Source organism: Botrytis byssoidea, assembly GCF_014898295.1.
Source record: "Botrytis byssoidea strain MUCL 94 chromosome Unknown BBYS_028, whole genome shotgun sequence".
In the NCBI taxonomy this organism is placed as follows: Eukaryota; Fungi; Ascomycota; class Leotiomycetes; order Helotiales; family Sclerotiniaceae; genus Botrytis; species Botrytis byssoidea.
Window position 1 is genome coordinate 108,103 of NW_024065869.1, and position 20,129 is coordinate 128,231.

The 20,129-nt window shown below is 41.9% G+C and overlaps 6 protein-coding genes across 6 annotated transcripts; 3 read left to right on the top strand and 3 right to left on the bottom strand.

The window, feature by feature from the left end:
- Positions 1–756: 756 nt before the first annotated feature.
- Positions 757–2,450, bottom strand: EAE97_010468 (uncharacterized protein; the record flags this gene model as incomplete). Its single annotated transcript, XM_038880983.1, is given in 4 exon segments — positions 757–1,873; positions 1,950–2,158; positions 2,174–2,251; positions 2,307–2,450. 4 exon segments carry the CDS (start codon positions 2,448–2,450, stop codon positions 757–759), a joined length of 1,548 nt encoding a protein of 515 aa, XP_038728101.1.
- Positions 2,451–4,544: 2,094 nt separating this feature from the next.
- Positions 4,545–5,057, top strand: EAE97_010469 (uncharacterized protein; the record flags this gene model as incomplete). Its single annotated transcript, XM_038880984.1, has 1 exon — positions 4,545–5,057. The coding sequence occupies one exon, from the start codon at positions 4,545–4,547 to the stop codon at positions 5,055–5,057; it is 513 nt and encodes a 170-aa protein (XP_038728102.1).
- Positions 5,058–7,866: 2,809 nt separating this feature from the next.
- EAE97_010470 (uncharacterized protein) lies at positions 7,867–9,500 on the top strand (the record flags this gene model as incomplete). The annotated part of the gene is made up of 2 exons (XM_038880985.1): positions 7,867–8,682; positions 8,745–9,500. 2 exons carry the CDS (start codon positions 7,867–7,869, stop codon positions 9,498–9,500), a joined length of 1,572 nt encoding a protein of 523 aa, XP_038728103.1.
- Positions 9,501–10,056: 556 nt separating this feature from the next.
- EAE97_010471 (uncharacterized protein) lies at positions 10,057–14,416 on the bottom strand. The gene is made up of 9 exons (XM_038880986.1): positions 13,270–14,416; positions 13,184–13,223; positions 12,718–13,126; positions 12,492–12,661; positions 12,294–12,433; positions 11,646–12,243; positions 11,104–11,598; positions 10,614–11,054; positions 10,057–10,546 (listed from the first exon to the last, which is right to left on the bottom strand). Exons 1-9 carry the CDS (start codon positions 14,169–14,171, stop codon positions 10,094–10,096), a joined length of 3,648 nt encoding a protein of 1,215 aa, XP_038728104.1. The 5' UTR covers positions 14,172–14,416; the 3' UTR covers positions 10,057–10,093.
- Positions 14,417–15,471: 1,055 nt separating this feature from the next.
- EAE97_010472 (uncharacterized protein) lies at positions 15,472–16,893 on the top strand (the record flags this gene model as incomplete). The annotated part of the gene is made up of 1 exon (XM_038880987.1): positions 15,472–16,893. One exon carries the CDS (start codon positions 15,472–15,474, stop codon positions 16,891–16,893), a length of 1,422 nt encoding a protein of 473 aa, XP_038728105.1.
- A 293-nt stretch (positions 16,894–17,186) lies between these two features.
- Positions 17,187–18,991, bottom strand: EAE97_010473 (uncharacterized protein). Its single transcript, XM_038880988.1, has 2 exons — positions 17,706–18,991; positions 17,187–17,591 (listed from the first exon to the last, which is right to left on the bottom strand). The coding sequence occupies exons 1-2, from the start codon at positions 17,781–17,783 to the stop codon at positions 17,427–17,429; spliced, it is 243 nt and encodes an 80-aa protein (XP_038728106.1). The 5' UTR covers positions 17,784–18,991; the 3' UTR covers positions 17,187–17,426.
- Between the last annotated feature and the right edge of the window lie 1,138 nt (positions 18,992–20,129).

A 20,129-nucleotide genomic window follows, 5' to 3' on the forward strand; every position in this document is an offset into this window, starting at 1 on the left:
GTCAGCGAACTCCGGCATCAGAACCTGAGTTTGGCAGCTCTAATCGCTGCAACACTTCAATTCAGGTACACATCTAGGTACACATCCGAATGGAAACATCTGTATTTGCAGCTGAGGGTAGCTCCGACGGGTGGTGAATGATCAATTTATCAACGTCTGCGGGTCACATTTAAGTTTCAGTTATCGATTGAGATGTGACGGAGATGGTGCACCACAGGACGCTAGTAAGTCATAGATCGCTCGAATTGATGGAAAACTCCAGGTTGCTTGTTTAAACATTGTTCCGAGTCAAGTGTGAGAGACACAAGCGACAGGGACGTTTTTCGTTCAAGTGTGAAAGTGGAAATAGGAATCTAGGTCTAGTGGCCTTGCGGTACTCTTTGTATCGAATTGCCCGCTCGATTTTGATTCCACACAGCAGAGCGAGTGCTTTAGAACATGCGAGAAAATCACTATTTTGGGATTTTGATGAAGAGTTTTTGCATAATGTAAATTCTTTATTGTTAAATCAAATCATACAATTATATAATAATATAAGGTAATAAGAATGATTGTATGGGACCATTTGAAACAATCATAGGGCCTTAAAATGGAGGGAGGAGGGGGGCATAAGAGCTTTCCCTTTAACTGTATATCTATCCGTACGTATAAGGCTTTTAAAGCAAGGTATGTAATTTGCATCTCCAATCATTTGCAAATCTATATCTGTTCCGTCTTCTATAGAACTCCATTCACCCAAACAAGAATGTCAAAAGATCACAAAGTGTATAAGAAGTCTGGTCTCTTGTCTCCCAAAGCCTTCTTCTCAGCCTCATTGAGGCCCTCGACCCAGGCATCTCTTTCGCCCCTAATTCTGTTGCCGTTTTCCCTTTTCAATAGGAAACGTAGTAAGATACTTCCGCCTAGCAAGAAAAGAGATAAGAAAGAAATAACAATAGCGTGGCCGGTAATATATCTGGGCTTTTGGAAATAGATGTTTGAACTGATGATGCCACAAATATTACCCCATCCAATCATCATTCCTAGAACAACACCTCGCTTGTAAGAGCCTTCAACGTTGTTGGAAATCCAAGAGATAGTGTTGGCTACGCAAGGATAGATACCGAGAGCGCCGAGGAAAGTTCCCGCGTATTTGACGCCTGGTTGCTCACTAGCCAGTAACATAGAGAAACCGGCAATGGCAAGAGAAGACACGGTGATATTACACAAGCCTCGTTGACCGGTACGATCGGCGACGAATCCAATCACAATTGTCAAGATGGCTGCTGCTACATAAGGTGGGACGGAGAGGAGTTGAGCTTTGGTTGTTGTGTAGCCAAGCTGGGTGATTATCGTAGGAAGGAATAGCGAGAAAGCATACAAACTCACGGAACAAGCAGAGTACACTGTCATCGCGAGCCACGTCTTGTAATCTTTGAATGCCTGCCAGATAATCGCTGTGTTGAAATCTTCATGACCTGCTGCCTGATCGTTGGCTTGCAAACGGCGGATAACCCTGTTTCGATCGGCTTCACAAAGGAATCTAGCTTTCTCCGGGAAGTCATGAACCAACCAGAATGAAGCGATTCCAGCTAGGACAGTGACGATTCCTTCCAAGATGAAAATCCAAGCCCATCCATGAAGTCCACCAAGACCATCCATTTTAACGATGGCCGCAGCAAGCAATCCACCAAAACTACCAGATACAGCAGCTGCGGAAAAGAATATTGCAATTCGAACACCAAACTCGGATCTCTTGTACCAGCAAGATAGGTAGTAACTAATACCGGGAAACAAGCCTGCCTCGGCGAGACCAAGAAAAAATCGTGCAGCCATCAACCCAGACCAGTTCGTGACGAATCCCATAAATGTCATGCATAGGCCCCAGCCAATTCTATAACGATATCAGTGGCCAACTTTTGTCATTGTGGGATTTTGGTGCACAGTATGAGCAACACCAAACTGCTTACATGATGATTGGTACGAATATCGACGGGCGGAATCTTTTGAGCATCACGTTCGTAACAGGCTCAAATAATGCATACGCGACAAAGAATATGGAAAGTGCGGCATTGTAATCACCAGTTGACATGTTATTCAAGTCTTTTTGCAAGCCGTCAATCTTCGCGTTTCCGATATTTGAACGGTCGAGGAAGGCGAGTAGGTAGAGAACACAGAGCTGTCGAAGTTAGACGGCAGATATGCTGGAGATTTGAAGATCACTTGCCCATGGTATTAATATCCAATCGAGCTTTCGTACCAGCTTACGATCCTGCACAGCAAATCAGTACAATATTGGAATTCCATGGATGTGCCCATAATCTCACAATAGCAGCCTTTTCCTCGTCGCTCAAATGTGCATCTGGGTCGGGAGGTAGTAGATCGGGAGACGGAGCATTTTCATGAAGACCCACGACCGCCTTCTCATCGTCGCTGTTCCCAAAGGCTCTGGGCAGGTTATTCGAAGCCATTATGTACAAGACGGAGCAGCTATGCGTATTGTATCGATTGGAACGGAAAACAGTAGTGAAGCGGTGTATTGAAGTCTATATAATAGCATACTCAGGCTCCAGAGCTAAAGGCAAGTAGGTAAACATTGGCTTTAAGTTTAACTGGAATGAGCTATGATACTTGAGATCGACTATCTAAGACTTTCAAGACCCGCCGGTCCCCAAACCCGTAGGACTTGTAACAGCGGAGCCAATGAAAAGATAGGCCAAAGCATCATGGACTGAGCTATGACGAAAAGCGGCAATCATCTATCAATAAAGTTTGACGACATGCGGCTACTACGACGATTTACCCTCCTTGTGGGAAGAAGGGATGTAGACTGAGAATGGAATGGCAAGGTAAGAAAGGAAGATGGCATTCATTTTTCTTCTGTACAATAAATCACTCAGGAATGAATTCATACATTAAAAACACCTAAATTTCATTTGTCCTCTTCAAGATATCGTTTTCGAATCAAGATATAAAGGTTCCGGAATACATATTGTATGAGGGTCTAGAGAAGTTTATCCAATGTTTGTATCTAGATAATCATCTTCAGAAATCTTCCAAATATTGAAAAGAGTGAAGACTTTTGGTGTCCTAGTTTTCCTATTCTGCTGGAATCCTTGTTGACAAAGAACGTTACTGATATCATTCAATGTAATTGATACGCACAACAATAATTATAGTCTGTCTTGAACCACCTTGATAAGTCCCTTATCACTCAATATTGGCAATTTCTTATTCAAAGTGTCGAATATCCTTTCCTATTGCAATCTCGAACTACGAGAAAAACTGGTGGCTGGTCAATACCATACTTCAAGTCGATGATCTTCAATATTTGGTATTCTTAGGGCCAGATTAGCCTTGAATCCAAGCCAACGAGACCGCCGCTGTCTGTCGTGCATTGGCGTATCGTAATATTGTTCCGATGTCAGTTCTATCTCTAATCCTCGAACTGCCATGATTTCTTTCAAACCTCCGATTTTCAGAGGAAGTACGCATTTCTGATTCCGCAAAAGCATTTGAGATATCGACACATTGGGCAGAATGTCTTAAAGGACTGATCTGATCAATAAAGATCGTCCATCATTATGTAATCCACCGTGGAGTTGTATGTCATTGGGAAACAACCTTGGAAGTTAGAGGAACTACGTCGTAATAGTCTTGCGATCAAGCTCTCCATCGAGAGGGGAAAATATGGGTATCAAGGGCAAGTCTAGATGAAGGGGCCAGTGGATGTGGGGTTGGCCAGAAACGTTCCGTTAGCATGAAGTACTATAAAGAGTTCCTGGATATAGTTCATGATATTCGAAAATTCGATTGAGTTGAAAATCAAGCAAAGTCATTCAAGCCTAAATACTTTGATAACAACAATTAGAGTGCTTCTGATTGATTTACATGATTACTCTGATCTACGATTATATCAACCACTTCAACCGTGTAACGCTTGAGATCCCCAGGTTGTTATGATTAATCAATCAATTATTGTATTGCATTGTAAATATCTTCTGTTAGATCTCTTTCTCTCCTTCTTATAGAATGACGATGATAATAGTATTAATGATAACTTTGAAGAGATTATATGTAGATGAGATGGAGTTGAGAGTTACCAACTGATAGAATGAATAGGTGATTTCTGTACTGATATCCCACTTGATTCTCGGAGTCTATAATCTAGGTAGAGTTCCCAGAAATTGAGGAGAATAATGGAAATGATATACTGAGAGATCGTTCTACGGGTCATTTTCCCTGTCTGTAAGAACTTGATCATACAAAGATGATTAAGTGTTTGTTGGCAACATTATCTAGAGGCCAACAAATTGTGAATCTTACGTGCCACCTAAACCTGGAGAAGAAGTAGCACAAAATTTTGGAAACTGTCTTCACAAGACACGATTCTCTGGTCATCGTATGAGTACTTTATGAAGTCAAAGAAAATTTGGTGTACATGGAGATAGACAGTTCTTGATCAGACTCATCGTGATGTGCCGCGTATATATATAATGAATCAAGCTTCCCACTGTTCATCATATAGCCCACGAAAAATAAATAAGCTCCTACATGCTCTAAAAATGCCGTCATCTACGACGATTGGTACCATTCTTGTGGTTGTGGTTGTAGGTACCGTCTGTGGTCTCGCGGGCCTCTATTACTGGGGGAACCGAGGAAAGGGATGGTCCGGTCCTAGCAAGCACACTTCACGTCGTTCTGGTAGATCTCACCCCTTAGTTCCTCCGCTTATAATCCCCCCATATTGCAATGGAACACTTTGGGCCCGAGCTAGCAATATTCCGCCCGAAGTGCCTTCACCAGCTGTACGCAAGACTAGCGGAAGACAAACGACCCTGCTAGAAGATCGACAGCTACCACAGTCATCTCAACATGATGGTTATCGCTATCCGCCTCAGCCTATCCAGCCGCCGCTTGTCAAGCCACAGCCTGTCAAACCACAGCAGCCTCCCCAGCCGCATCCGGTTCAGCCTCAACCTCCCCTTAGAATCACAATCCCACCTCCTGTTGCAGGAGGACTTTACGGCTTGAAAGGTGTATTCCCACAACCGAAACGAGGAGGGAGAAGCCCTTGAAACGTGGAACGATTTCGAATGGATCATCAATACGTACAGCTTCTTGACTGTGTCTGATCATCGCGTCCGATAGTCAGGACTGTTGTTTAAAGACTAGAAACTTTTAAATGTTTAATTCCTTTTGAGTGTTAAAAGTATTGTGGATATTAGAATGGATTCAACCATCAAGTTGTTTCAAGACAATGAATTTATGAAATCAATAATAATATGTCCAGAATCTCAAAGCTAGAACCTGACCATGGGCCGCAGGCCGAGCCATCGGAAATACTGTGTTTAATTTTGAGAATTTAAAATGACACTTCTATATATTTGAGAATAATGCAATTCTTGACTGGGTAACAACTTTTCAGAGTACCTTTACCGTACTTATTCATATAGTTCATAGGATAAAAGGAAGGATAACATCAACGCGAATATGCTTCGTGCGTGTATTAATGTTCACTGGAAGATATGATGCTTAGTCAAAATTGATGATTAGAGAAAAGCAGTGATGTTGAAAGATGACCTTGCTATGTTCACTAAACCGGAGATGTGATCAATGTCTTCATTAAGTCGGAAGGAACAATGTCTGACTTTTGTTACCCCCTCTATCAGAATTCAAAGCAAGTGTGTATCTTACCACTCACTTTCCTTCTCGAAGATTGAGATAGCATGACCGGTGGGAAGAAATTCGATTTACCTATGATTGCTTCTCTCAAGAGTAAGAAAGGGGAAGGGGAAAGTTAAAAGGGGAGGGGAATATTAATATGGTAGAATCTTCTGATGGTGGGTACAATATGTCTCGCAACCGAGAGTAGTATAATTTCAACCATTCTTCACCCTTGAGCACCTTATCAAATGTTCAAAAGATCCACGGTACTCCTTTATCTGTGGATTTTTCATATCAGAAACTTTCAGATTCCATAAGTATATATTCGCCGCAATTTGGTATGTTTTAGAGCTCGGATAGTTAAGTAATATATATCCGATTTTTTGCCGATCATGTTTTCCGTGAAGCTTTCTGAAGGGAATGAGTACCTACTCTGTAGATATGCTTTTGACTTCGGTATTTGGGAGGTAGAAACACTGAGATCGATGTACATGATCATTCTCATAATCGTTGGTCTACATTATCCTAATTTTTTTGACATGTATGAAGCACATTTGAGATGAAGGGGCTCAGACGAACTTTGATGAACCTCAAAGTTTATTCGTCTTGAAATACCCCCACGATGTGTACACTTTCATGTCAAATCACCATGTATCATGAGCAGATGAGCCTCATAGAAAAGAAATCTTTGGTCCTATGTGAAATTTGAACTGTTGACTCCACTTGGTAAGAACAGTGACTTGATAAGGTCAATGTGCTAGGTGTCGGCCTTGAAAACTTTGCTCCCTAATCTTCAGAATTCATCACTAATCAATTGCCGAAGTTCCCATTGGATCATGTAAGCATTTCAGATTTTCTTTGACTTGTATGGCAATTGGACTTTGTCTAAGTCCGATGTCGTTTTATAGATCCTATACATCCATGTGATGATCTAGTGTGAAGATTTGTGTCCTCTAGCTCCTTTCAGATAACCTTACATTTGAGAAGCGAGAGTCGACCCGTCATACGTTATCAACAGATGGTTTAACGACCGTGCCATCAAAGACCGCTGTGCCCGTCATCATTTTGACTCGAGTAGGCCCTAAGACTATGACGGCAACAAGAATACGACTGGTGCGTTTCTGGTGGAGTTTTATAGCTTAACTCGTATCAAAATCGAGCTCGTCTAACCCCACATGAAGAAGTTCAGTTTCTGTGAGAATCCAATCATGAGATGAGAAAGAAGGTTGAATACGAAGTTTTTGTGCCAAGAGATACACTAGAAGATCGACCGCTTGAATTTGACGTCAAACTATAAATAGCTCGGCAATTGTTCTTTTCCCCTAGAATCTTCAACTCTCATGCACCAAAATCGATACATATTCTACTCCCATAACCCTTAGATTCTACAATTTATTTCGTATTCAGAAACTCGGATTCTAGTCATCATAAGCCACATTCCATAATGCAATGATGCATTCCATAGTAGCGAAATGTATTTAGTGGTATGAATAGATGCCGTGGTAGAATGGGAGATTCTAAAGTAGCTGGAAGGCCATGTGATTGATGAATTTCATTTTCGTTATCGTAGAACTTAAACCTAATCGACAAGAGCTAGAATCTATCATCTCGAGATGGAATCCAAGGGGCGTGGGAGTGAAAAAACTTAGAATTTTAGGGCATGAGATTAATTTGTTGTAATTGGTTTAGTTCGTCGCGTTCTCTACCCGGATTCGTGCATCTCTTGACTCCAAGTACGATCCTGCCCCTTGTCTAGCGTCCGGCTCCCTCTCTCTCCAGAACTTCGGTATCATACAAAACTTTATTTCAACGGTCATAAGTGGTGGCGCCGGTGAGTTGTGCTGTTATGAATTATCACGAATTGTGCCGTCGAAATTGATTGGTCTTATCTCATCCCAATGTCTCCTTTTCTGATATAACATCGTATCAGTTAGTCATATTAGATGATATTACTTATAATGAAAAGCTTTTGCTAGGACCTTGAATGTTCAAGTCTAAACTTAATTTGATCAAGTTCATTACTTTCCTAATCATGATTGTTGACGGGGCTCAGATATTCACTCTAATTCAATCCACATTCCTCCATTTTATGATTAATTGTCAATATGTACAAAATTCTTAACCACCCCCCATTCCTGCCATACTTTGTTACTGGTAATATAATATTTTCTTCTCGGCGTACATTCGTATCTTTTACAACGACATCATTTGATATTCAAGATGTTGGCCAGTTCTCTATCTAAGAGGATTACCATAATCATCATTGTTATCTTCGTTTTATATCTTGCCCTTCGAGATCAATTATGGTCTTTAGAAACTCCAATCTTTCTCCAGAAGCCCATCTCTAGCTTCACCATCAGTACCACTTATACTACTTACAATCAACCGGATGATCTCACAAATCTCAATGTCCCAATCCATACCACCGATATTACAGTAAATCCCACGACAGATGAAATAAAAATATCAGATATAGTCCGCAGGTTACATGAAACCGCACCACCAAAACTTACCGAAAGTGCCGCATGTGTAGGCCGAACCCTTGGAATTGAAGAAGTCACAAATGGTACAGAGCGTCGAGATGTAACACCAGTATCCGACGAACAAGTCGAAGCCGCAAGACTCGCCCATGATTTTGCGGTAGATATAATACGAAATTCGACTCACCTAATTCCATATAAATCTGGTACAAGAGGAATTGTAACTGTAGCAGGTGGAAGATTTACCGGCGCATTACTCGTCTCTCTGCGCATGCTTCGCCGAACAAATTCTACATTACCAGTGGAAGTCTTTATGCCGAATCCAGAGGATTACAATGAACATACTTGTGAAGTAGTGCTACCATCACTCAATGCACGCTGTGTTATGATTCCAAAATACGAAGACCTCACTATCTCCAAATATCAGTATAAGATATTTGCAGTTCTTCTGAGTGAATTTGAGGACGTCTTGTTTTTGGATGCAGATAACTTCCCAATTGTCGACCCGGTTGAGTGGTTTGGAGCACCGGTTTTCAAACAGAATGGCTATGTTCTGGTGAGAGACTTTCTTTCCTAAAAAAATTCCTTCAAAAAAATCACTTGCTAACAACTGCGCAGTGGCCCGACTTCTGGTGGGCGACGACATCTCCCCACTACTTTCAAGTCCTTGGACTTCCTACTCCTTCTCTCCTCTCCCTCGGCACCACCGAATCTGGTCAAGTAATCATGTCCAAACGTACACATAGCGATGTTCTTCTTTTAGTCCTCTACTACAATATTTTCGGTCCCTCATTTTATTACCCACTATTAACGCAATGCGATGCGGGCGAGGGTGATAAGGAAACATGGTTATATGCAGCTATTGCCCTCGAAAGGAACTATTATCAAGTACGACAAAGAAACGGAATTATCGGCCATCATACCACCGACGGATTTAAAGGCTCTAGTATGATGCAACACAACCCCAGCGATGATTATTCTGAATACCTTCGAGAAGAAACGGAGCAGAAGGAACACCCAGTTTACAGAAAAGATAAGGATGCCGAAGTAGTGTTTATGCATCATAATCTTATTAAACTATCACCGGTTGAAATGATCGGTTGGATAGCGAAAAACAAAGGAAGTAGAATGTGGGGAAATAAGGAGAGTACGATGAAGACGTTCAAAGGACATGATCTAGAAAAGACTATTTGGGAGGAAGTTCTCTGGGTGGGCTGCCAGTATGGAGAAAGTTTGGTCAATTGGACTGAGGAGGTTTGTGAGGGACTAATGCAACATTGGGGAGGTATTGTGGCGAGGGAGGCGGAAGAAGAAATTCGAAAGATGTTTGGAGTCAACAAACAGGCGGCGACAAAGGAAAAAAAGGGAGAGTAATGATGGTAAATGCTGGTTTGATATGGAGTTTTGGGTATTCTTCTTCTTGTGGATATAATTTTGGATGGATTTAATGGCGTTTCGAGATGGGCTAGGTATTGGAAGTATGCTCACGCACGGCGCTGCAAAAGCAATGTTTGGATTTCGGGGAAAGGATGTCCAGTTGGATATATTACGACATTACGGCGTCTCCGCATGGGAGAGGATAGACATATAAAAAAGGACCAGCTATATAGCTGGGAATACCCCCTGAAAGTATTTAGATCAACATCTAGGATATTCAATGAAGAAATTGAAAAGGAAGACAAAACTCAATCTTGCATGCCGAAGCACGATGAACAGGCTTGTGGAACTACTAGAATTTCTGGTGGAACGGGCTGCAATTCAAAAATTGGGCATTTAAGACGGATTACTCATGAGATCTTAAAAGAGATATACAATATTTTGAGACCTAGGAACTCTCAAGTTGGATTGCATTCTGAAGTCTTGGAAACCCTGATGAGGGTAAAGAGTAGCGAACACGATGAAATGATAGATCAAAGAGGAGGATATATAAAACGCATAATCGATTTGCAAACTCATATAACAACTCGTCAATACGGTAAAGGTACGTCGTCAAACATCGTACGCGATTTTCTCGGTCTCAGGAAAGGTCCCGGTGGTGGGGGATAGTGCCCGGAATAAATCCCACTTGCTCTTGCTGTAGGGGCAAAAGCGAATCCGGATTTCTTCTCTTGCCTAGGGTATTCGTCTGGTAAACGTACGCGCCTCGGCTTTGTTTTCCTTCCCCATAGATTTTTGAACCCAGCCCAGAAATTGTACCACTCGTCGGACCATATTAACACCAAAACTATGATGATTATCGTAATAGGAATAGCAATCACCCAGAATACCCATTGCGTGACTTCCATATTGCGCACATCGTTGGTGTTCATGCCAAGAATGGAAGCGACAGTGCTTAATGGCAGGAAGATGATCGTTACGATTGTGAATGCATAGACGGCAGTTTCTTGTCTATCTTTATTTGTATCGATACTTCGCAGATTCTAAGCCATCACATTAGTAGTTGCCTGTGATATTACAGGAACTCGTAAATGCAAGGGAAATTATTACCCAATCCTCGAGGTACATAGCGCGACCGTTAATATCACGAAATACTTCGATACGCTCATCAATAAGTGCGAGACTTTCTCGAAAGAGGAGACCTTGTACTCCACGGGTATTGTCGCGAGCTGACTGATTAATTGCAGGAACTGTAGTCATGACTTCCAAATCTCCGTAGTTGTCGCCATGATAAACTGATCGCTCGTGATTTCGGTAATTGCCAGTACGAGGTTCAACAAATGTCGGTAGTTTATACCCATATTTATGTTCAGGAACAACTCGATTCAATCTGGCACTCTGGAAATTTGACCTCGATTGAGCGTGCAAAGCGTTTTGTATGACTTCTCTTTGAGTTTCTAGGGTTTCTAGAATGACTGAAATTTCTTGCTTCAGGTCAGTGATTCTACCTTGATGCTCCCTATTGATTGGATCGGCGTCGATATCAGATTCCTGGTAGCTTGTTAGATTTCTGAAGTGCTACTTATGTCGGAACACTTACCAGGGATATCATGTAGTCAATATACGTCGTACAGATGTCTGGACAAGAGCCCGTCAAATCTTGCGAAAGCTGAAAGGTTATGAGAGAAGCCAGATCGAAGGGTGCAAAAACAGCATATTCCGAAAGCTGGTATTTTGATAGTGACTGGAGAGTTTCCTTCATGCCTTCATTCATGAGATCTAGACATAAGCTCATGTGTGTGTACCAGGAAGACGCCATATCCTTTGTAAAAGCGAGAGCCATAAGTACATGTAACCATGCTCGAGGTAATTTTTCAGAGATACCGATTTCGCAGCGCTCAAGAGTTGGAACTTCAGACAGAAGTTCTTTGAAAATTTCTATGCGCTTTCCAATGAGCGCCATCCATTCAATAATTTGTTTGACGTCTCTCGTATCTACGATCCAAGCTCTATCAGAAAACCTTTGCGGCACAGACTTTAGATCATCATTCTCTAGAGATTCTTCTGTTTGGATCAGACCATACGGAAGCAATGCCTATCAATTAGCTTAGGCTAGAGTCAGTTGAAAAATGGCCAACTCACCACAGTTATCTCATATAATGGACCCCAAAACTCTTCAGTGGTAGGACCAAAATCCTGTGGTGATAGAAAGAACCTAAATAGAATTTCTGCAGCATTGGCAAGTTCTACTTGTAATTCGTATGTTGCCTGAAGCGATTGGTCAGTCTGAATCTTGCTTTCAACTTCAAACAAAATATCATAAAACTGTTCTCTTGTATGCCTTGGGCTAGCTTTATATGCAAATCTTTCTTTAATGTTAGTTTTCTGCAAAAGAAAATTATTGATTTCCTGCAGATCATCATGTAGTGAAGTTTCATTGATAATCGCAACTTTACGGGCTGCAGAATTTTTGGTGACATTTGCAATGATTGATTTGTCAATTTGTGTGTTCATCCAGTTGAAAACGTGGAGCTCATCAGAATAGTTCATTTCTGCTGCATACGAAGCGTCGCCAGATTTAGAATCCGAGACTTTCGTATTGTCATCTTCTTTTGATATTTTCAAATCCGGTTGGTGAGAGGCGCCATCCTTTTCGGGGGGTTGGCTTCCTTTCCCAAATCCTCCGATAAAATCACTCGGTACTATCAGAACTCCAGCTGGGGGCCTTTTAGGCTTTGAGCTGAAGTGTGTTAACAATGACCGAATACGTTATATCTCAAGAGACCTTACCTTAATCGAAAATTAAGGCAAACTTTTGAGCTTTTGGCTCGTTTGAAAATCCTCGGCCAATCCTTTGGTGCGATTGCGTGACCATCATACGCAAATTCAAATCTAAGTGGCCAAATCTCGAAGAAATGTTTTACAAAGTCCTAAGATGGTATTAGCTATCAGACGAGCGAGCTTCAAAATGTAATAGAATAAGCTCACAATCCATGTCGTGCATTCTCCAATGGGGAATGACCATAATGTAGAGCCCGAGTCTGACACCAGAAGCGTATGCATCGGATAATTAGGGGTGTCACTTCGGAATGGAGACATTGAAATGGAGTCTTTGGTCATTTGTGCTGTGGATAATCCAGCACATGATATTATGGAAACTAGAAGTCTAATCAGTCTTAAACATCTCGAAAAGAATGAAACTGGCTCTATTTACAGTCGTCTAGGATGAGAAACCAAGCCTGGCCGATATGAAAGCAAGACCCTGCGGGTGTATCTGGTAGGTGACATACTGCTTGCTTCAAGTCACGCTCCTTCGGTGTCATAGATTGCCGTGTTTGTAAGAGTGTCCTTGGGGGGTGAGATGAAGACTTTAGAATCGAAGAAGTGTATTTTTGCAGAGAAAAGTACGGTAGACAAAGCCACGTAAGTTTCCTTGGTTTAAATGTCGTGGATGGAATTTCATCGCGGAGCGACTCTTGTAGAAGCCTTGGAACTATATGCCCTACTTTAGTGCGGCTGGAGACCTGCAATGTTTTATGATATCTTCTTCTCACGAGGTCTAGTATTCTAGAAATACCAAGTCTTTCACCTTCTTTTAGTCCATCAAGATTCAATATGCTACTCTGAAAAAAACCATTAGTCATATAACGATTTACCTTTGCACTTGCCAAGAGACTTACATGGAAGCTGTCAAAATCCATTGTTGAATCTTCGAATTGACTTGGAACATCAGTACTAATCTTAAAACATGCATTAAGGCACTCACACCCAAGTAAAAAGAGGCGAAGGCAATTTTACAGTAGATCCAGCTTGCCCAGTGGCTATCCTAAAATCGACAGAATGCATTCCCCCCATAATTCCATCGCCGGTATAATGGCATTGTATTATCTTATCAATTTTAGGACGCTGTATTATCAATGATTTATGTTTCTGAACCGGGAGCGATGGTACTCCCTTCTCAGAAGTTACTGAATTCAAGTCATCTGCCAATTCTGACTCCAGCGCATTTTTACTATGGCGGGAAAGCCTGAAAGAATATGCCTCAGACTCGGGGTCGAATAACTCGATATAGGTTTCGGCAGTCTTAGTTTCGTGGATTCCATATCTGCCACCATAGCTACTTAAGTTGGGCACTCTTTCATGACTTGAACTTCGAGACCCATTGTATCGAAACCGGGTGGGAGATCTGGATCTGGAGTGACGTCTTTCCCTAGACCTGGTACGAGTAGAGTAAGGTTGTTCTCTTGCAGTCGCTCTTTTCAGGTAAATTTCGTCATCAGCTCCTTCATGAAAGAATACAGGAGGAGGCGCCGAACTGTAATAAGATGTCGCCTGGTCTCTGCGATGATTGACAGATGCTGTAGACGGACTCCTGTGACGACTTCTAGTAATGCCAGGTGGTGGTGGACTCGGAGAAACAAAGCGACTGGGCGGTCTGGTTGTCCGCTGATCATTAAAGAAATCGTGATATTCAGTTTCATCATCTATGATACCGCGTGAGGAACTTGGTTCAGCAACATGGCCTTGTTCCCCACCGCGTCTGCGGTAAACACCAATTTCCGGTATTTGTGTGGGGTTCTCATCAAACCGGACAGGTAATGTTTCTGCACGGCGAGGTCCACGAAGACGCTCGTGTAAATAATCATCTTCAGGAGGACGACGTGCCATGTTTCTTGTTCGAGGAGGAATCTGTTGCACTTCTCACTTGTGATGCTTGGGAAGCTGCTCGGTGGCCAGGTAGTCATTTTCAGCCCCAGTAAGCTGATAAGACGCCGAGTGTGTGATTAACACATATGTAAGGACACTGCACTGTAGAACTTCCCCTTACGTTAAACACTTTAAAAGACGTGTTACATGACTTGAAAACATGGTTGAAAAGATCACAACCCATTTTTACTTCTTGTGATGTTGCTGTATTAAACTCACAACGATAGTGTACTTCGTGTTACCTCTGTTCTACCCCTGTTATTGATAGAATGGAACATGATGATCACGTGTAGGATTAGACCAGTGTCACCACCTCGAGCTTGTGGCACGTCTTGCATGTAGAAAGCCACAAAATCAGACATCACCACCTAATGCTTAGGGAAATCACGAATCTCAAAATATGCCTTGGCCTTTTGGAAAATGGCGGAACAGGGAAATGAGCCATCGATTCCAATCTTCACAGCCCTGTGCGGCCTTGTTTTGGCGGTGGTAAAATTTTGAGATTGTACTTTCTAAGTTGCGTGATCACACACTTGCAATGGATCACTAAATCTAATCAACCCTTTCCTCTAAGAAATAGTCTTGACGATGGCTCAAGACTCGTCAAGACTGAGGATTAAGACTGAACTATGAGCCGGACTATGAGAGTCCTCCTTGACAACTCAATACCAATGGACTACATCTGGGCTCAAATCGAATACTGGACAACCCTCATCTTTGGACCACCAGTGGACCTAGGCCGTTCCCTATACTATTATGATAGAATTGTCAGTCTCTTTGCCTAAGAACAGTACCGACATATATTCGATCAGCTGAACACACGACTTAAAACGGGCTGACAACAGGACGAACGCTACCAGGAAGTCCTGATAAATCATCCTCTTCCATCATTACCATCAGAATTATACCTGAAATTTTATACTAGAAGTAGGATACAAGCGACCAAGTCTTTTGCAAGAACACGATTGCGACGTGATTCCATCCTACTGAGCAATCCCTGATCAGCCCTTGTGTCTTGAGCATTGAACATTCAGAAGCACAAAGAAAGATTTACGATCGGTACAAAGATTAATCAATGCCTATCAATTTTCTTTCGGTACTTGATCGTTGTTCAGAAACAATAGAGAGACAACAACGTTGGAGGGGCTTCCACTTCGTACAAAGAACTCATTATTGTTATATAACAAGGGCATTGTGTTACTGACCACAGAAGAAGTTTTCGAGAGACAGTTATTAGCCCACATTCTAATTTAAATCAGAAATGTCAGACGAAAGTATTCTTCTACCGACAAGCCCCATTATGGCGACGTTTGGCTTTGAGCTTGAATTCGTTGTGAAATCGGTGCCCGATCAATTTCTTGATCCAGAGCCTATTGATCCTCGTCGCGTACACGGTATCACAAGGCCCGAGAACTACCCTAAAGGTCTGTTTCTTCCGTACTTGGGATCTCTCGATGTAATCGAGGAGAATGAGGTACTATTTGAAGAAACACTAGACAAATTCAACGCACAGTTAGTTGCTTTACAGACAGACATAGCAAAACTTCTTACTGAAAATGGATTTCCAGCCGTGGCCCAACGTGACGAGGAAGAACCCGAAAACTCTAGCATTGAAGATTTGAAGTACTGGGTAATCTCTAAAGATGCTACCATTAACCATGGTTTGGATCCTAATCCTAATTTACCTGGGTATTTCTGGTGGCCAATTGAAATCCAAAGTCCAGCATACGTCTACAACGAAGAAAACAAGCAAAAGGTAAGAGATGTGCTTCAATGCATTGATTCAATTTATAGGACTAATTGCGATTTGAGTGCAGACATTCATGTTCATATCGGTAACGGGCAGAAAGGATTTAATGCTCGCACAGTTAGAAAATTTATGGCTTTCGTTTACACTTTTGAAAATCAAATCGCAGTTATTCACCCCCCTCATTACATGACACAGAGGGCGTTCTCAAAACCGGTAAGAACACATAGCCTTCTTGCGCAAGTAGCACGAGATTATCGAGCTAAGATACTAGAAACGGGAAGAGAAGAAAATGTGCGGGCATTCGACGAGGATTTCATCATAGACAGTATCCTGGAATTAGACACAATAGATGATATTGTGGAACGCCTATCAAGTCCCGAGATTGGGGAAGATCGCTTTTACAAGAGACTCACATATTCAATTTGCAACCTCGGAACAGGCGCAGAAAAGGTGAAGAAGACAATCGAATTCAGACAGCATAAGTCAACCTTCGATGACGAAGAAGTTTATCACTGGATAACTGTCTGCAGATCCTTAGTCCATTTTGCAAGTACCGTAGACGAAGAGGTGTTGAGAAAATTCTGCAAAGAAAATCTCCACAAGACAGTCGATGAATTTTCTATAGTTGAAGTCCTCATGGCTCTCGGGTGCCCAGCACAAGCTTATTACTACGGTATAAGGGTCTTTGCCGAGAAAGACGAACGGGCAAAAGAAGAGCGTAAGCTACGTAAAGAAATAGAGGACGAGAACCGCAAGGAAGAACAAGAGAGAGAGCACAGGAGAAATCTTGAAGAGCGACGTAGGCAAGAGGAGGCAGACCTCAAGATGGAGGAGAGAAGACTCGAGCAAGAAGAGAAGAAACGTCGGGAAGACAGAAAAGAGGAGAAACGGTTGGAAGATCTGTTGAGAAGATTCGGAAAGGGAGACCTCTAGTGAGAAGTGATCACAGAAATGCCACTAATTCATTCTCGAAGGATTCTTGGTAAGCACTGGATGCCAGATCAATCATAATTTCATCTCCTTTCCTTCAGGCCCCCTTCTAACATCCCCTTCTCTCCATTTCCATTTCTTATATATATGAGCCCCTTTGACTATTAGTTAATATCCGTGTAAGTACACCTTAATATAATTCATTCATGACAACCAATTTGTGTTTTTATATTGTTCGCTTGACATAATTGATATGAAATTTGCAACGTGGACTAACTTCCCTAACCCTTTACCGCCAACAAAAAGCCCCTCAATACCCACAAACCCAATCCAAACCTAACACAAAAAATATAATAAAACCACATCATGGACCATAAATTATAAACCACAACATCGACACTCCTACATACCATGCCGGATCATCACCTCCATCACGAGCCCCTCTTCTCCCCACCAAGCCCGCCTAACACCTCTCCCGAACCACTCAACAAACCTCATCGCCATTTCCCCTTCCCCTCCACAAATCTCTCAATTCTTCAAGGCAAACCCGCCTGATAGTAATCCTGCAACAAAAGTCCATTCTCAGTACAATACCCCACGTCCGCCTTTCCCCCATGCGCAAGCGCACATTTGAATCCATCACAGCATGGCTCGCCCGTTTTGTGACAGACGTCACCTTTGGCGATGCAAATTTTGCGTTTCTGGGTGGAGGTGTGTTAGTGAGTGTTTACTTGGAAGGGAGAGGGATTAAGTGTGATGGAAGGAGGGATTAAATGGGAGAGGGAGAGGGGGGATATTGAGGGATGGAAACATACAGAAAGCGATCCTTCGATTGCGAAGACTAGAGTTGAGAAAGCGAGGATGGCAGTGATGGTTGAAGGAAAGAGATACATGATTGCGAGACTGATTTTGAGAGGATTGTATTTTAGTAAAATCGAATTTGCTTTCGCTTTTGATTATGGTTTAATCGTGGATTTACGACTCTGTATGAAGGGTTCGTCTGAGTATTGATAAGACGTTGAATATCGATCAATGAATAGCAAGAATGAAAGGGAGAGAGTCTTGAACGAAAGTTTAATCGCCTCATGGATCGAGGAGAGGAATGTGTATCCACGTCCATGCCACTTCATCCCTTCTCTTCATTCCGTTCTTAATTCACATTCCACATTGTAATCAAGTTTTCCCCTCTAGCAACGAATAGGGGAAAACTCAGAAAAGAAATCTGTACCGTAAAGCTCTACTACGCCAGCAAATCAAGCTTCTGACGTAAAACAAAAAGATAACCCCTTCTTCCCCTCTCCCCATACCTCCCACCACTCAATACACTCGAAACACACCACACCACTAACCAAGATCCATTGGAACGAAGCCACCTTCTCAAGGCTCCTCTATTACAAATCTCCACACCCTTACCAATATCGATTGACTATGCAAAGAGTCGATTCCGCTACGAAATCCACAAGAAACCAGCTGTAAATTATCTGTCCCTTTCTTATCACTTCTCCTGGCGCATTTACAAACATGGTGATATCCAATTCAATAATTTCAATCCCACTATTTTTATCAAACTATGCTTGCTATGTAGTAAACCATATTGTATAAATAAGTACTCGATTGGTATCCAAAAATCATGATTCTTACATCTAAAAACACACCTTTAGAGAACACGATACTTCGATTCTATATAAGTACTCGAAGGTAGGTTATGATCATATCTGATGACCATTGCAAGACTAAATATGAATAGGATACAAAACTAAATGTTCCTAGTATACTTCAAATCAGAAAAGTTATATTCAACTTCCTCAAGTACTAAGGCATCACCAGCTTTCTCACTGACTCTTTTCTCATTCATCATTCTTAACCGTGACCGAGGTTTTTGAATAGCATTCATAGACTTGGCTTTATCTTCAAGATACTCTACGCTAGTAGAATCCAATTCCATCAATTGTTCGACCAAAGCCGCTTTAGAACCCTCAGTTCTTTTTTTTAAGTACTCTTGGAAGGCTATAGTCTTGTTTATAGTAATTATGTGTATGCAGTGAAGCTTGCGAAAATAGTATCAGACCAATCAATTATGAGCTTCAGAATGTTTCTTAATAGCAAGACCAAAGATTTCCATAACCGAATCTAGTCGAGGACTTCCGAGAAGAGGGATGAGATTGATGATTGTCATTGCCGCTGCTTTTTGACCGGAGTTTGTAGTTGAAGCAACACAGACAGACATACAGACGACGTTGATAGCAACATAAATATGCATGCTAGAACGATTACGAACATAATCGCTGCTAGGTTGTCCGACAATTATGTAATGCCATAAGAAGTCTGAGGTACATCAAAGTTACGATGCTTCCCGAGGTCATCTTTCAAACTTTGTAAATAACATGATAGCATCCAAGCTCCTTCGGAAAAACTACCCCAACCTCCTCCAGCTAAATTCGATCTAAGAAATCTCAGAACACCAAAATCAGCACAAAGACGTCATCTCACCAACGACGCCGTTATACTTTTTTTTTTAAAGCGAGCACTTCGTTAACAATGGGATTTGCTGCATATATGTGCCTTTTATTGAAGAGAGGAACCCATCCTTTGCACCTATTGGTGAATCATCAAATGAACGGTCGAATGCGGGGTCGTAGTCTCCCAATATATATCGAAAAAGTCGTGAGTACCTCAAATTTTGTATTAAATGATTCGGATCTTGAACTCACTCATGAATTAGAATTCTCGTAAGGCGATGGAACGAGGATATGATTCATCACACTTTTCGCAGTGAATTAAATCAAATACTCCTTCGATGTTAAAGGTAAGCACAAGGTTCAAAGGCCGATGCCCTTCTCACCCCGGGAGAAATTACCACATCTGGATCACACAAGTGAGCACACGTAACCACTTCCTTTCATCCTATCACACCCAGGTCCGACTTGACAACTTGCTATTGAAGTATCATAGTTGTCAAACCGGCATATATCTAAGCATTTTGCTGGTGCGAATTCGGAGTACCCCTGGTTGCATCAGAAGTAGGGCCCAGACTTCTGAGTGATAGGACGAACGAAATGATCAGACAGTCGCAAGAATGATGACTATTCAAGAAATCTTTCTCTAGGTACTTCTTGAGATACAAGTAACAATGTGGCGTTCTGTACTCGGCAACCCATTGCTCCATTAGCATCCTGATGCTACGCCATAATCTGCGGGGTAAAGCTCAACATCCATTTCGTTAGACAGAAGGGTTATTT